The 15,978-nt window shown below is 41.6% G+C and overlaps 2 protein-coding genes across 2 annotated transcripts; both read left to right on the top strand.

Annotated features, from left to right (window-relative positions):
- Positions 1-5,800: 5,800 nt before the first annotated feature.
- LOC125869782 (uncharacterized) lies at positions 5,801-6,340 on the top strand. The gene has a single exon (XM_049550220.1). It carries the CDS (start codon positions 5,801-5,803, stop codon positions 6,338-6,340), a length of 540 nt encoding a protein of 179 aa, XP_049406177.1.
- An 8,322-nt stretch (positions 6,341-14,662) lies between these two features.
- On the top strand, positions 14,663-15,627 carry LOC125869783 (uncharacterized). The gene is made up of 3 exons (XM_049550221.1): positions 14,663-14,976; positions 15,063-15,201; positions 15,322-15,627. The coding sequence occupies exons 1-3, from the start codon at positions 14,663-14,665 to the stop codon at positions 15,625-15,627; spliced, it is 759 nt and encodes a 252-aa protein (XP_049406178.1).
- Positions 15,628-15,978: the final 351 nt, after the last annotated feature.

Below are 15,978 nucleotides of genomic sequence, written 5' to 3' on the forward strand. Positions count from 1 at the left end.
CATGTTTTCATTATCTATTATTGATTATTTGCATAAGAACATGAGTGGCTAAACATCACGACTGGGTGTGTGGGATCTATAATGATATTCTAGTTACGATTCCGTAAAATGAGTAAAAGGCAATCTTTGTTTAGAACTTGTAGTTTACAACTTTCATTATCATTTTAGTCTATTGAGTGCACGCTTTAGACAGGCCTGTATCTGGTGTTTGTTCGAGAGAAAAGCATCAGTTGGGAAAAAGCTAAACTAAGTTTACGAATCGGAGTTAAAGTTGGATTTCGAGAGAAGGGATCTTTAACACCATATCAAATTAAGCGAAGTCCAATATCGATAACACTTAACTTCGAGAGAATTAGAGTGAATATTATCTAATTAGGCTGAGAAGCGTTAGTTTTATTTAATTCACAAATAGTCTGTAAACATTAATTTACTTGACACTCAATTTACGGGAGAGCATTATAGTTGATGTCATAGTGAACACAAAACCTGGTTTCTTTAAATTAATTGAATCAACTTACAACGAGATCTTTTGTGAACCGTGTAACTAAGTTTTGACTGGAAGTGCTTGCTGATAGAATACTTTGCAATTAAACCCAATTTTACTTTCCTTGTTAATTGTTTAGGAAATAGTAACGACAATTGAGTAAATGCGATAGTGAAACTTTATCTGTAAAGAAATTCTCTGTGGGATCGACCTCAACTCTGGTTGAGTTCTGTAAATTGACAACGACCGTTTACACTCTTTATTTGGAGTGTAAGTTTGGACGTATCAAATTTTTGGCGCCGCTGCCGGGGAATTTCAATTCAGAAGTGTTTTACTAGCTTTTATTCAATTTGTAGTTATATTTCCTAATTTTACGTTTTGTTCTGTATTTGTGTCTCTCTCAGGTGAGTGCTACTGTGTAAGCCAAGTACTAAGAGTAAAAGAGTTCCATTGATCCCTTACGACTTAGAACTCGAAAAGACTCTTCGAAAAATGGTGAATGCACAAGAACTGGAGGCACAAAGACAAAGGTTGGGACTAGAAGTTGAAGCCGCTGCAAGAGGTGTTCAGCAGAACGACGGTAACAATCAACCTAGGGTGGTAGATGAGAATAGAGGAGTGGATGGATTGATCCCTCCCCAGCGCCAACCAATAGATCCAAGGGGTAGAGCTCAACATCCAGCGCACATGATGTATGATGAAGATGATGGAAATTTGGATGGAGCTGGAGCCACTGGAGCAATAGTGTTACCTGCACTACCTTCAGGTGTTAAGTTCACAATCACCAGCACTATGATTCAATTGTTGAACCTTAAAGGTATGTTTAGGGGTGCAACTGGTGATGATGCGAATCATCACTTGATGAACTTTGTGGATCTATAAGTCACAAAAGATTCCTGGGGTAAACCAAACAACAATGAGATTGAGGTTGTTTCCATTGTCTCTTACTGGAGAGGCGACTAACTGGTTGAATGAGATGCCAGATGACTCCATCAGAACTTGAAATGAGTTGAAGGAAGCTTTCTTGGAAGGATTCTTCCCAGAATCAAAAGAGCTACAGATGAAGGACGAGATTAGTACATATAAGCAGCTACCAGGAGAAACAATGGATGATACTTGGTGGAGGTTCAACAAAAAGATGAAGAAATGCCCCAACCATGATCTTACCGAAAGACATCTTAAACAGGCCTTTTGTAGGTCTCTGAATTTTGTTAATAAACCTGTTGTTGATGCAGTTTGTGGAGGCTCATTTATGAGGAAGCCATTTGCAAAGAGTATGCAACTATTAGATGAGGTCTCAAAGAACAACAGAGCATGGTACACTAGAGATGCAGAGGTAGGAGAGCTTGGGTATACATTTGAGCTTTCAGCTGAACAAAGGAAGAGAGAAGAAGAAATGGACCAAGATATGGCACATATGAGGACTCAAATAGACTTGCTCACAAAGCACATTGTTGCCAAGTCTGAAAAGGTGAATGCTGTGGGACAGCAAAACAGGTATGAAGATCAGGATCTTGACATTGATGAGAAAGCTTACTATTTGGGGAATCAAGGAGGTTTCTAGAATTATAACTCTGGAAATCAGGGGTACAATTCTGGAAACGCAGGTCGGAGTTATGCTAGGGATAGTCAGTATGAAAGGCCAGCAAATAGCGATCAAGGAAACTAGCAAAACATAAAGGGGTATAGGAATGACTGCAGTGGTGTATATGTACCTCCAGGTAATAGAGACCGGACGAATGGTAGTTCTAGCGGGTCTAAGCTTGAGGACATGATGGCTAAGGTACTTCAGAAGGTTGAGTCAACCGATGCAGGGGTGAAAGAAATGAGAGGTGACTTCTTGAGCATGAGTCAGTTAGTGGACTCCCACACCACCTCCATTAAACAAATAGAGCAGCAGTTGGGGTAACTCTCAGCCTCAATGAATCAGAGAAAGAACGGATCACTACCAAGTGATACTATTCAAAATTCCAAGAAGGACGGACACTGCATGGCCATCGCCACCAGGAGTGGTAAAGTTCTTTCTGACCTTATTTCTGCAGGTACCAAGTATGAACAGGTCTTGGAGCAAGCTAGCAGAGAAGAGGATAAGAATATACATGTAGATGATCTGGGAGAGGCTTAACAATCTCAACCTAAAGCACAACCTTCGAGAGGAAAAGAGAAAGAGGTTCAGGAACACCTGCCCTTACAACAGATTCCCAGGTCACCTCCTCCTTTCCCTCAAAGGCTCAAAAAGAAAGCTGAAGACAAAAAATTTACGAAATTCATCACCATGCTGAAACAACTTTCAGTAAACATTCCATTGGTCGAAGCCCTAGAGCAGATGCCAGGATATGCCAAGTTTATGAAAGACTTGGTCATCAAGAAAAGAGCTGTAAGTCATGATTTCTCTAACGATGTTCATCATTGCAGTGCCATTGCTACCAGATCTCTAGTGCATAAAAAGGAGGATCCAGGTGCATTCACAATACCATGCACCATTGGGTCAATCAAGTTTGCAAAAGCTTTATGTGATCTGGGAGCTAGCATAAATCTGATGCCTTTAGCCATTTATAAAAAGTTAGGTTTGGGAGTACTAAAACCTACAACAATGAGGTTGATGATGCTTGATAGGTTAGTAAAAAGGCCAGTGGGAATCCTGTGTGATGTACTGGTAAAGGTGGACACTTTCATCTTTCCAGTTGATTTTGTGATTCTTGATTGCGAAGTGGATTTTTAGGTTCCCATAATCTTGGGAAGACCCTTTTTGGCCACGGAAAGAGCTTTAGTGGATGTTGAGAGAGGAGAGTTGAAGTTCAGACTCAACACAAATGAGGTAAGGTTCAATATTTGCAGGTCAATAAAACAACCACGAGATATGAATGTGATATCTGCAATAGAGTGGTCACTGATGAAGACATGAGGGTACCCATAGAAGAAAGAATGGCTGTTGAAACACTAGTAGCAGTACTGATGAACTTTGATGCTGATTTTCGGTTTGATTATGTAAAGACAGTGAATGCCTTGCAGGTTATGGGAGCACATTCGTATACTCCAAAGAAATTGGATTTGGACTTGAAAAAAAGGCCAAGCCCTCTAGCGAAACCATCCATTGAGGAGCCACCAGTGTTAGAGCTGAAACAGTTACCCACTCACCTCAAGTATGTATTCTTGGGTACTAATAACACTTTACCTGTGATATTGGCTGCAGATTTGAATGAAGAGAAAGTACAAGAGGTGATTAAGGTGCTAAAAAGATACAAAAGAGCCATTGGATGGACCATTGCTGATATAATTGGGATACCTCCAGGTATTTGCACACATAAGATTCAATTTGAGGAAGACTGCAGCCCGAGTATTGAACACCAATGAAGGTTGAACCCACCTATGCAAGAGGTGGTTAAGAAAGAAATAATCAAATGGTTAGATGCTGGGGTGGTCTACCCTATCTCTGATAGCCACTAGGTCAGTCCAGTGCAATGTGTGCCTAAAAAAAGAGGCATGATTGTGGTAGCAAATGCCAAGAATGACTTAGTCCCGCAGAGACCGATAACTGGATGGCGAGTGTGCATGGATTATAGGAAGCTGAACAAATGGACTTTGAGGGATCATTTCCCCATGCCTTTCATGGACTAGATGCTCGACAGGTTGGCAGGTAAATGATGGTACTGTTTCTTAGATAGATACTCTGGGTACAACCAGATATCAATTGCACCTGAAGATCAGGAAAAGACCACCTTCACATGTCCTTATGGCACCTTTGCGTTTAAACTCATGCCATTTGGACTATGTAATGCACCAGCCATATTTCAAAGGTGTATGATGTCCATCTTTTCAGACATGGTTGAGGACACTCTAGAGGTATTAATGGATGACTTCTCTGTAGTAGGCGATACTTTTGATGATTGTTTGTTGAATCTTAGCAGGGCTTTACAGAGATGTGAGGAAGCCAACTTAGTGCTAAATTGGTAGAAGTGCCATTTCTTGGTAAAAGAGGGCATAGTCCTTGGACACAAGGTGTCACAGAAAGGAATTGAGGTCGACAAGGCTAAGATTGAGGTGATTGAAAAATTACCTCCGCCAATCTATGTGAAGGGTGTTCGAAGCTTCCTAAGACACACCGGATTCTATAGGCGTTTCATCAAAGTCTTCTCCAAAACTGCACACCCCATGTGCAAGCTTTTAGAGAATGAGGTGAAATTTGTCTTTGATGAGGCATGCCTTAAAGCTTTTGAGTGCCTAAAAGAGAAGCTGATTTCAGCACCAGTGATTATTGGCCCAGACTGGGCGGATCCATTTGAGGTGATGTGTGATGCTAGTGGGACTGTGTTAGGAGTTGTGTTGGGATATAAGCGCAACAGGATGTTCCATCCAATTTACCATGCTAGTAAGTCGCTAAATGGGGCACATCGAAACTACACAGTCACTAAACAAGAACTATTGGCTGTAGTGTATGCTTTTGAAAAGTTCAGAGCTTATCTATTGGGCACTAAGGTGATAGTTCACACAGACCATGCTGCCTTGAGATATCTCATGGCAAAGAAAGATGCCAAGCCTAGGTTGATCCGATGGGTATTGCTTCTCCAAGAGTTTGACTTCAAAGTGAAAGACAGGAGAGGTTGTGAGAACCAAGTAGTTGATCACCTGTCTAGGTTGGAAGCTACAAAGAAGGAAGAAACTGAGCTCGAGATAGATGACACATTCCCGGATGAGCATGTATTAGCTACTGCTCTTGACCTTATTCCTTGGTTTGCTGACTATGCTAATTTTTTGGTCAGTGATTTAATGCCTGAAGGACTAACATATCAACAAAGAAAAAGGTTCCTGCATGATGTAGGCAAGTACTTTTAGGATGAACCATATCTGTACAGGGTGTGTGCTGACAATATAATTAGGTGGTGTGTTTCGGAAGCCGAAATGTTGCACATTTTGGAGGCCTGTCATTCATCTCTAGTTGGCGGTCATCATGGTGGTGCTCGAACAGCTCACAGGATACTTCATGGGTCCCTTTGTGAGTTCATATGGGAATAAATATATACTGGTGGATGTGGACTATGTGTCCAAATGGGTTGAGCTGTTGCATTACCTGAGAATGATGGAAAGAGTGTCTCTGGGCTCTTGAAAAAGAACATCTTCTCAAGATTTGGAACACCCAGAGCCATTATCAGTGATGGTGGGTCTCACTTCTGCAACAAAGTTTTTAGTGCACTTCTGACCAAGTATGGAGTAAAACAGCACAAGGTGGCAACACCTTATCACCCATAGACTAGTGGTCAAGTGGAAGTTTCCAACAGAGAAATTAAAGCAATCTTGGCAAAGACAGTAAATGCCAACATGACAGATTGGGCACGGAAGCTAGATGATGCCCTATGGGCATATCAGACAGCTTTCAAGACACCTATTGGTATGTCTCCATATCAATTGGTGTTTGGAAAGGCGTGTCATTTGTCAGTTGAGCTTGAGCATGGAGCACTATGGGCGTTGAAGAAGCTGTATCTAAATTGGAGCGAAACCGTAAACTTGAGACTAAATCAGATCAATGAGATGGATGAGTTCCGTCTGAAGGCCTATGAAAGGGCTGCACTGTATAAGGAGAGGATGAAGCTATATCATGACAAGCATATTGAGAAAAGGATATTTACTCCTGGTGACTTGGTGTTACTTTTCAACTCCAGACTACGTCTGTTTCCAGGAAAACTGAGGTCTAAATGGTCTGGACCTTTTAAGGTCACACATGTTTTTCAATCTGGTGCTATTGAACTAGAAAATGAGAAAGGCGAGAGGTTCAAAGCTAATGGTCAGCGAATCAAGGCATATTTGGGTGTTCCTGAGGATGTGAAGATTGTGGAGGAATGTAAACTAGATGAAGTCTGAGTAATCAAGTAACCTGCGTCGCGCCGCGACGTTAAATTGTGCGCTGCTTGGGAGGCAACCCAAGATGTAATTATATTATGTATGTTTCCCTTTTCCTTATTTCCTTTATTTTTATAGAGTCACGGTGTGCTGATGTGTGCATGAGAGAATAAGGGGAAAAATGCAGGACTTGGTGCAGACTAAACTTCACGGTCGGTCTAACGAACCGTAGAGCTCTTCACGGGCACTGTCACAATCTGTCAAATTGAGGACTAAGTTTGGAAGCTACTGGAAATTGCATAAAATAGGGTTCACNAAGGAGAATAACAGATTTAGATAACCAAGGTAAGGGCACTGCCACAACCTCTAATTATTAGTTTATTTGAGAATTCTAGACTTACTTTTTTATTGCAACTCATTGAATGGTGATTGAAAACCATATATTCAAGTCTTTTGATTATTTTTTAGTGTTGAGGACTGCTATTGTATTGATTTGTTTTAGAATTTCGAAACGAATAAAATATCAAAATTTTACATTTATTCAAGATTGCCTGAAAAATATAAAAAAATTGAAATCGTAAATGTCTGAAAAATATAAAAATCAAGAAAAAGAAATAAAAACACCTCAACAAATTCCCGACTCACATAAGTAACCTTAGAATATCGATACGAATAAAATATCACAGATTGACGGGTTAGTGTGAGCTTATCCATGCGGTTATGCACTCTTTGAATAGGAATCCGTTTTCTGAAAGATCCTGGCGGGAACAAGAAGGAAAGTAAAAACCCCCGATAAGAAAAAGCAATCAACCGCTATCACCGACCGGAACTCAGATCGAATGGTGGAGTACTATTCTACCACAACGAGATAGGCATCATCAAATCGAAGGCCGATAGGTATAGTAATAAAGGCTTCCTGGCGTGTTCAGAGCATTGTCCGACTGAGTGGGCAGCGCCTACCAAGCAAAGCTTTCTTGAAGAGGCACAAAATTTCACATTTTTTCGCGATTATCAGGAAAATATCAAAAAAATTAATTCGTAACCGTCTGAAAAATATAAAAATAAAAAAAAGACATAAAAATGCCTCAAAAATTCTCGAATCGCACCTGTCACCTTAGAATATCGATTCTAATAAAAGATCAAAATTTCACATTTTCTTGTGACTGCCCAAAAAATATCAATAAATTTAATTTGTAAACGTCCTAAAAATATAAAAATCAAGAAAAGGACATATAAATAACACAAAAATTTCTAAATTGCACAAGTCACCTTAGAATATCGACACGAATAAAATATCAAAATTTCACATTTTTCCGTGACTGCATGAAATATATCAAAAATTATAATTTGTAAACGTCTGAAAAATATAACAATAAAAGTGATAAAAACACCTCAAAAAATTCTCGAATCGAACTAGTCACCTTAGAATATCGATACGAATAAAATATCAAAATTTCACATTTTTTCGTGACTGCCTAAAAAATATCAAAAATTTTAATTTGTAAACGTCTGAAAAATATAAAAATCAAGAAAAAGACATTAAAAACCTCAAATGATTCCCGAAACGCACCTGTCACTTTAGAATATTTAATACGAGTAAAATTTTAAAATTTTACATTTTTTTATGGTTGCCCTAAAAATATCAAAAAGTATGATTCGTAAACGTCCAAAAAATATATGAATCACGAAAAAGACATTAAAACACCTCAAAAAATTCTCGAATCGTACCTGTCACCTTAGAATATCGATACGAATAAAATATCAACATTTCACAGGAAAACTGAGGTCTAAATGGTCTGGACCTTTTAAGGTCACACATGTTTTTCAATCTGGTGCTATTGAACTAGAAAATGAGAAAGGCGAGAGGTTCAAAGCTAATGGTCAGCGAATCAAGGCATATTTGGGTGTTCCTGAGGATGTGAAGATTGTGGAGGAATGTAAACTAGATGAAGTCTGAGAAATCAAGTAACCTACGTCGCGCCGCGACGTTAAATTGTGCGCTGCTTGGGAGGCAACCCAAGATGTAATTATATTATGTATGTTTCCCTTTTCCTTATTTCCTTTATTTTTATAGTCACGGTGTGCTGATGTATGCATGAGAGAATAAGGGGAAAAATGCAGGACTTGGTGCAGACTGAGCTTCACGGTCGGTCTAACGAACCGTAGAGCTCTTCACGGGCACTGTCACAATCTGTCAAATTAAGGACTAAGTTTGGAAGCTACTAGAAATTGCATAAAATAGGGTTCACGGACCGTCATATAGTGTACAAGCCGTCTAACCTCTCGTGAACCTCAGGTAGGAATCTCAATTCAAGTTAACATCACAGATAGTTTCACGGACCTTGATTCCTTTCACGGGCAACTTCACAGTCCGTCGTCTGCACCAGGTAAGTTTCTTAGCCAAGGTATTGTCACGGACAGATCCACAGACCGTGATGTCTTCCACGGGAAGTTTCACAGCCCGTAATCCACTACCCAATAACACGAATTACCCGACCCGACCTGCGCGTAACCCAACTCATAAATTAAAACGTATTTATTGATTCCAAAGGGCAAAACGTCAGTTTCTCTGTTCTTATCCTCCATAAAGGCTATATATAAAAAATAAAAAATAAAAAATTGATCATCATTCATCAATAAATCCTACATCTACCCAAGAATCGAAACCGTAAGTGCTCAGTTATGCAAGTGTGTCAAGCTATTTCTTGATTTTGGTTTCTTCAATCCAAGTAAGTTGATTTTCAATGGTTTGCACCGTTACATCTTGCCTATAATGATTTCGAGTTTCTTGACTTCAGCATGCTTTTGCGATGATTAATTGTTAACTATTACTTAATTGGTGTGGGTAAGTCGAAATTGGAAATTTATAGTTATTCTTGTGTGTTGGTCAATCACAGGGGGTCAAATTTGTAGGTTAGGTGGTGAAATTTAGGTTACTTAATTTAGTTGAATAAGAAGTAGGGTAGGGTTTAAAGTATAAGAACATCCTGCATTTGTACAACTATGGGGATTAAGTGCAAAAATTTGATGTTGGGAAGAAGGTGACTGACCTATTGCCCAGTGTAAGACTACGACCAATTGTACGGACCGTGAAATACATCACGGGTCGTGCAACTTGTCGTAGACCACACTTGCAATCAATCCAACCCTCTGTAGTCCTCAGTTAAAGTTCACGAGCAGTATCACGGACCGTGGTTCACTCCACGGGCCGTGAAACCTTCTGTCAACATCCCTTGGGTTAAATGGCCAACGATTCCTTGTGCACTCTGATCCTGTTTAAACTCCATGAGGGACATCACAGTTTGTGGTTTATACCACGGCCCGTTCAAGATCTCGTAGAGTGCCCTTGTTTGTATTTTTAAATTTTTTTTCGGTATCCAGTTTTTGTTAATATTATGATTCTATGGCCCTTCTCGATGATAGATTGGGTGACGATATTCTTAAGGCAAGGAGTCACAATGATATTACACAGGGGAAGTCTGAGTACCTGCTAGTTTGTCGTTTTATTGATGATAGTACTGAATTGGTGTGTTGCTTCTCAGGTACAATGGGTCCCAGAAGAAAGAATGCTAAAAAACCTGCTCCTGTCACCGCTTCACAATCAGAGGGTCATGACAACTCCGAAGCGAGTGGGTCTGAGGTGAAAATAAATGTTACACCTGAAGATCACTCGCCTCGGGCTAGTAGATCATTGGCTAGGAGAGCTATTCTCCAGGACTCTCCTTCCCAATCTGAAGAAAAAGGTAGTAGTTCCGATAACGGGGAAATCTCGGGAAGTCAAATTGATGTTGTCGCTGGTAACCAATCTGTAGATGACTCGGGGGACAATGCTGAATCTGAAAGCGGTTCTCAGGCCGACACAAGTACTTCTCCACCTGTGGCTACCACAGAAGCTAAAATTGGAGTACGAGAGGAAGCAGTTAATAGAGAGAAGGAGGAGGAAATCACCGATGATGATACCATGGTGATGTATGTGAACGCTCAGGAACCTAACCCTGCATTGAGACCACAACTGATTGCTTGTTATCGCTCCATGTGGATTGTCAACAGATCTAAAGAGTTCTTCAACAATGGTATTGTGAATAAAACTGGGGTTTCAAGAATCGAGAAATTATGCCTGAGACTAGGGTGGTGGTAGCTGATATCAAAGCATTCTCGGACATCTATCGGATATTTCATCTCCATCAGTTCGACTAGATGGACAATGCTAGTGAATATTCTAGCCACTTGACCAGAGAATTTTATTCCTCTTATGCAGCTACATTGATGAATTTTGTTGTGGATACAGAAACCACGAAGAGTGGACAGAAGGACATGGCTAGTACCTGGGGTCCACTCAACTCAATCATAGTTAGGGGCAAATCAATAGATATTTCTGAGGCGTCGATTAACAGAATGTTGTACGGCCCGAAATACTCTGCACCCATTTCAATTGGCCTTTTTGAGGGTAAACATCATGAGGTCACTAGTGATGCTACAATGGAAGATCAGACTTCTCGAGAAAGGGTTTTACGCTGGATTGCGAAGCAAATTGCCATAAATGGGGAAAATGCAGTTTGGGTCACCACAACTCCAACACTTATCACTAAAGCTTCGCTGTCTTTTCTAGCCAAGGTTTGGTGGGCTGTTGTCCGAGCGCAATTGAGATCGACAACTAATGATAACACATTATCCCCCTCGCCTCGTTAGTAGCATGTCTTATGGTAGGTTACCCGATTAATGCGGGACGAATAATAGCTATTGAGATGAGAGACAGGGCGCTAAATGAGAGAGATGCACTTTCTTTTCCCTGTATGATAGGGAAATTATGTCGAGGAGCGAACATTCCTTCGAACAACCTAGTTGACAGATGGGGTGAAACATTCAGACTAACCCAGGTTTCAAAAATCAAGGATGTTGTGAACCATCTCTTTGGCGCGAAATCTGCCGCTGTGGGTACTTTAGTTGTTGTTCCACATGTCCCACTTGATATCCCCCAGGCAGATAGAGATCCAGAACAGAGAGAGTCATCACAACCGTCCATAGAGGCACCACTACCTCCAGCTTCAGCCTCCCAGACTCCAGGTACTTTTGTTACTATCCCTATGCTTTTTCTTGAGAAATTAGTTGCAGATCAATGCCAGACCAAGACATTGGTAGACCAGATTGTGCTCCGGATACTCCAGCTGATAGAGACAAAGGTATTAGCTACGAAAAAAGAGATAAAAAATGAGATGAGGACGAAGCTATCAGTCTTAAAGGACCAAATGGATGGTTTGGAGAACCTTGTTCAGGATTGTTTCCAAGCTATCGGGTCAGCAGCCCAGTTGGCCGAGATGTGCACTCAAATTGCTAAGTTGGCTGAAAATCCAGCACAGGTGCCCACCCCGGTCATGCCAGAGTCGTTGATGCAAATGCTAAGTCAGGCACCCTCCACTCAAACACTCGATGATCTTTGGGGAGCACCCCCTACAAGTAAATCCGGCAAGAGAAAACACATAGCTAGAGAACATAATGAAGAGATTCCTACTGACCCAGCTAAAGAGGCAAGAAGGCAAGAAAAGAGAGCTCGTAGAGCATCAAAGAGGGAAGCTAGGGAGAAGGAACCCCTTGAACAGAAACAGCGAGATGCAGCCTTAGTTGGAGCTTCTGGTAGTGGCACACCTGCTTCGACTAATGCGGACCACACTGATCATGTCCCGAGACTTGAGAGTGCACCCATTGATAAGGGTGCCAATGTTGATCCGACGACCGGCGTCTAAAGCGCCGCAGGTATGACCCCTCCTCATAGCCTGTGTATTTGATTGTTTTTTCTCGACTTTGAGGACAAAGTCCTTTTTATTTGGGGAGGGGGTGGTCAAAAACCGGCCATAGTTGTTAGAAAAATAGAGGTTGTCTCTTTGTATTACTGTTGTGGGTGTTTTATGTATTAAGTTTTGCAGCAACTACTCTGTGAATATTGAGGACCTAAATCTGAGTTTGACTGTTAGGATCTTTAGATGACATCTTAGATACTGATATGTTGAAAGTGGCTAATCTGACCAATTGATTGGTGAACCAAGAAACTAAAAAAATGTAATCATGTGTAGTGTATGAGTAAGTTTTGATTGAAGTCTAACACTAGGAGCAGAAACTAGAACTTGCCTAAGTAGTCTTGCTTGAATCTGAAAATAACCGGATAGGAAAGGATCAGTAGGCCATTTTTGTTAAACCAGTAAAAAAAAACCCAAAAATAAAAAAACCAAATGAAAAGCTTATCACTTGAACCCAATTTGAGCCTTAAATCAGTCTTTGTTCTTACCCAACATATATCAAATCCTTGGTTCTCCGGAGGAACACGATATCACAACTCAGTCCAAAAGCCTAAGTTGAGGGTGATTGCAATCCGAACAGAAAGAAAAAGGGAAAAAGAAGGTTCAACCAGTGTGCTGAATGTGTATAAAAAAAGAAAGAGAAAATGATAGTTACTGGGTCGGGATGAAATAAAGAAAAAGAGAGAATCACTCAGAAAAGAGTATGTGAAAATGAAACTTTGGGAAACCAAGAAATTAGTCACTTACGAAACTAAATATCCATTCCCTAGCCCCAAGCCTATGTTACAAGCAAAAAAAGTCCTACAGTGATCCTATTCCGGGTGTTTGAAAGAGAAAGTGTAGAAAGCAAGGGCAATCCTATGGAAGTTTGTTGTTAGTGTTAGAAGTTCATTGAGAGCGTGAGCGTAGTACTCAGTCCCTACCAATATGAGCGAGGGACTTCTTTGGTGTAAGGACACAGTGGTTGCATTTGAAAGTGGATTGTGTGAGCTGATAATTCGCAGGTATAAACATGATTGACTGTGAGTAATGAGATGTTATGTATTGATCCTTACATGTTAGATTCAGAGGTTTTGGATACAAATTATTCTTGAAATAGTTGTTGCGTAGTGTCATAAATCTGGAAATGAATTGAGGGCTGATTGTATTTGTTTGTTTTCTCATCAATGCCCTTGCTGCCTTCATGGATTTGATGACCCGTGTATTCAGGCCCTATCTGGACTCTTTTTTTTTTATAGTTTTCATCGATGATATTCTTACATACTCATGGAGCAGAGAGGAGCATGTGCAATATCTGACGATTGTGCTCCAGACTTTGAGAGACCAGCGACTTTATGCCAAGTTCTCAAAGTGCAAGTTTTGGTTGGAGTTTGTGACATTTCTAGGGCATGTAGTCTCCAAGGATGGTATTATGGTGGATCCGACGAAGATTGAGGCCATTCGTGGTTGGGCTAGGCCCACTTCTGTGACTGAGGTTAGGAGCTTCATTGGACTGGCTGGATACTACAGGCGTTTTGTTGAGGGTTTCTCCACTATTGCTACACCATTGACTCGATTGACTCGCCATGGTGTTCCTTTTGTGTGGTCTAAGGTGTGTGAGTTGAGCTTTTGGAGGCTCAAAGAGTTGCTTACTACCGCTCATATCCTAACTCTTCCAGTTGAGGGAGAGGGTTTTATCGTATAATGTGATGCTTCTGTTGTTGGTCTAGGGTGTATTTTGATGCAGTGGGGACGGGCTATTGCTTATGCCTCCCGACAGTTGAGAGTACACGAGAACAACTACCCCACTTATGATCTAAAGTTGGTGGCGGTAGTATTCACGCTCAAGCGTTGGAGGCACTACCGATATGGGGTTCACTGTGAGATTTACAGTGACCATCGCAGCCTACAATACATTATGAGTCAGAGGGATCTTAATTCTAGGCAGCGACGTTGGATTGAGCTTCTGGCAGACTATGACCTATATATTCTCTATCGTCCGGGCAATGCGAATGTAGTAGCGAACACCTTGAGCCGAAAGGCAGGGAGTATGGGTATCTTAGCTTACTTGCCTACCGTGGAGCAGCCCTTGGCTTTAGAAGTTCAGTCTCTAGCTAACAAGATGACCAGATTAGATATTTCAGACTCCAGGCGAGTATTAGCCTTTATCGGGGATCAGTCTTCACTATTTGATCCGATATGTGCCAGACAGTACGAGGATGAGTAATTGGCAGCCCTCAGAGACCGGGTGTTACAGGGTGATGGTGGCCAAGCTACTATAGGATCAGATGGGGTTCTCCGATTTGACGGTCGTTTGTGCGTTCCTAGAGTTGGGGGCTTAATTTAGTTTATTCTTCACGAGGCCCATGATTCCAAATACTCTATTCATCCAGGCACAACAAATATGTATCGAGACTTGAGGCAGCATTACTGGTGGGACGACATGAGGAGAGATATTGCTGAGCATGTGTCCCATTGCCTTAGTTGCCAGCATGTGAGGGCCGAGCATTACAGGCCTGGTGGGGAGTTTTAGAGATTACCCATTCCCGAGTGGAAATGGGAGCATATCACCATGGACTTCGTGATGGGATTGCCTCGGACTCCCAGGGGCATTGATTGTATTTGGGTCATCGTTGATCGATTGACCAAGTCCGCTCACTTCCTCCCAGTTCGATCTACATTTAGTGCAGAGCGGTTGGCCTATGTTTATATTCAGGAGATAGTCCGTCTTCATGGTGTGTCAGTGTCCATCATATCAGATCGAGGGTATCAGTTTACATCTAGTTTCTGGAAAGCATTTCAGAGGGAGTTGGGCACCAGGGTTAAACTCAGCATTGCTTTCCACCCACAGACCGATGGCCAGTTGCAGTGCACTATTCAGGTCCTGTAGGACATGTTGTGGGCCTGTGTGTTGGAGTTAGGGGTCAGTGGGATCAGTTTTTGACCTAGGCGAAGTTTGCGAACAACAATAGCTACCACTCGAGCATTCAGATGGCCTCGTTTGAGGCCCTATATGGTAGGCATTGTCGCACTCCAGTTGGTTGGTTTGAGTCCTCGGAGCCTAGGTCGTACAATACAGATTTACTCCAGGAGTCTTTGGCGAGAGCTCGGGTGATCTAGGATAGGCATAGGACAGCTCTGAGCAGGCACCAGAGTTATGCTGACCGCAAGCGTCGTCCTTTGTGTTTTGGTGTTGGTGACTGAGTGTTCTTGCGGGTGTCATCCTTGAAGGGTGTGATGAGTTTTGGCAGGCGGGGAAAGCTTAACACCAGATATATTGAGCCTTTTGAGATCCTGAGGAAGGTTGGTGATGTTGCCTATGAGTTAGCCCTACTTCTTGCATTTTCAGCTATACACCCGATTTTTCATTTATCGATGCTACGCTGGTATATTCCAGATAAGTCTCATGTGCTACAATATGATTCAGTTGAGTTGGATGACAGGCTGACCTTCGTTGAAGAACCGATAGCCATATTAGCCAGAGATGTTTGTCAGCTCCGTTCCCGATCCATTCCTGTAGTTAAGATCCAGTGGTGACACCGTCCAGTCGTGTAGGCTACCTGGGAGACCGAACAAGAGATGTGGGAGCAGTTCCCCAGCTTATTTGAGCCCTCAGGTATATCCTTATTCTTACTTTCGCGGACGAGAGTTTTTTTAGTAGTGGATGTTGAAATGACCGTCCAAGTCATTTATGTGTACCCATCTTTTTTTCATTGGTTAGAGCTTTCCTACAGCGACCCCAAGTCATTTATGAATTGCTGGCACTAACAGTTCGATCGCCTGGTCGTTCGGTTGGATTTTGTGCAGCTTTAAGTGTTTTAGAGGCCTTGAAGCTTGAAAAGTGACTTTTAGTCAATTCATCAGGAAAATGGCCTCAAAACGGAATTA

This window comes from Solanum stenotomum, chromosome 7, assembly GCF_019186545.1.
Source record: "Solanum stenotomum isolate F172 chromosome 7, ASM1918654v1, whole genome shotgun sequence".
In the NCBI taxonomy this organism is placed as follows: domain Eukaryota; kingdom Viridiplantae; phylum Streptophyta; class Magnoliopsida; order Solanales; family Solanaceae; genus Solanum; species Solanum stenotomum.

Coding starts and splice junctions, on each gene's coding strand:
- LOC125869782 (XM_049550220.1), top strand. CDS start 5,801: ATGACAGATTGGGCACGGAAGCTAGATGATGCCCTATGGGCATATCAG.
- LOC125869783 (XM_049550221.1), top strand. CDS start 14,663: ATGGACTTCGTGATGGGATTGCCTCGGACTCCCAGGGGCATTGATTGT. Junction 14,977..15,062: donor CAGTGCACTATTCAGGTCCT/GTAGGACATGTT, acceptor GAACAACAATAG/CTACCACTCGAGCATTCAGA. Junction 15,202..15,321: donor AGTCTTTGGCGAGAGCTCGG/GTGATCTAGGAT, acceptor TCATCCTTGAAG/GGTGTGATGAGTTTTGGCAG.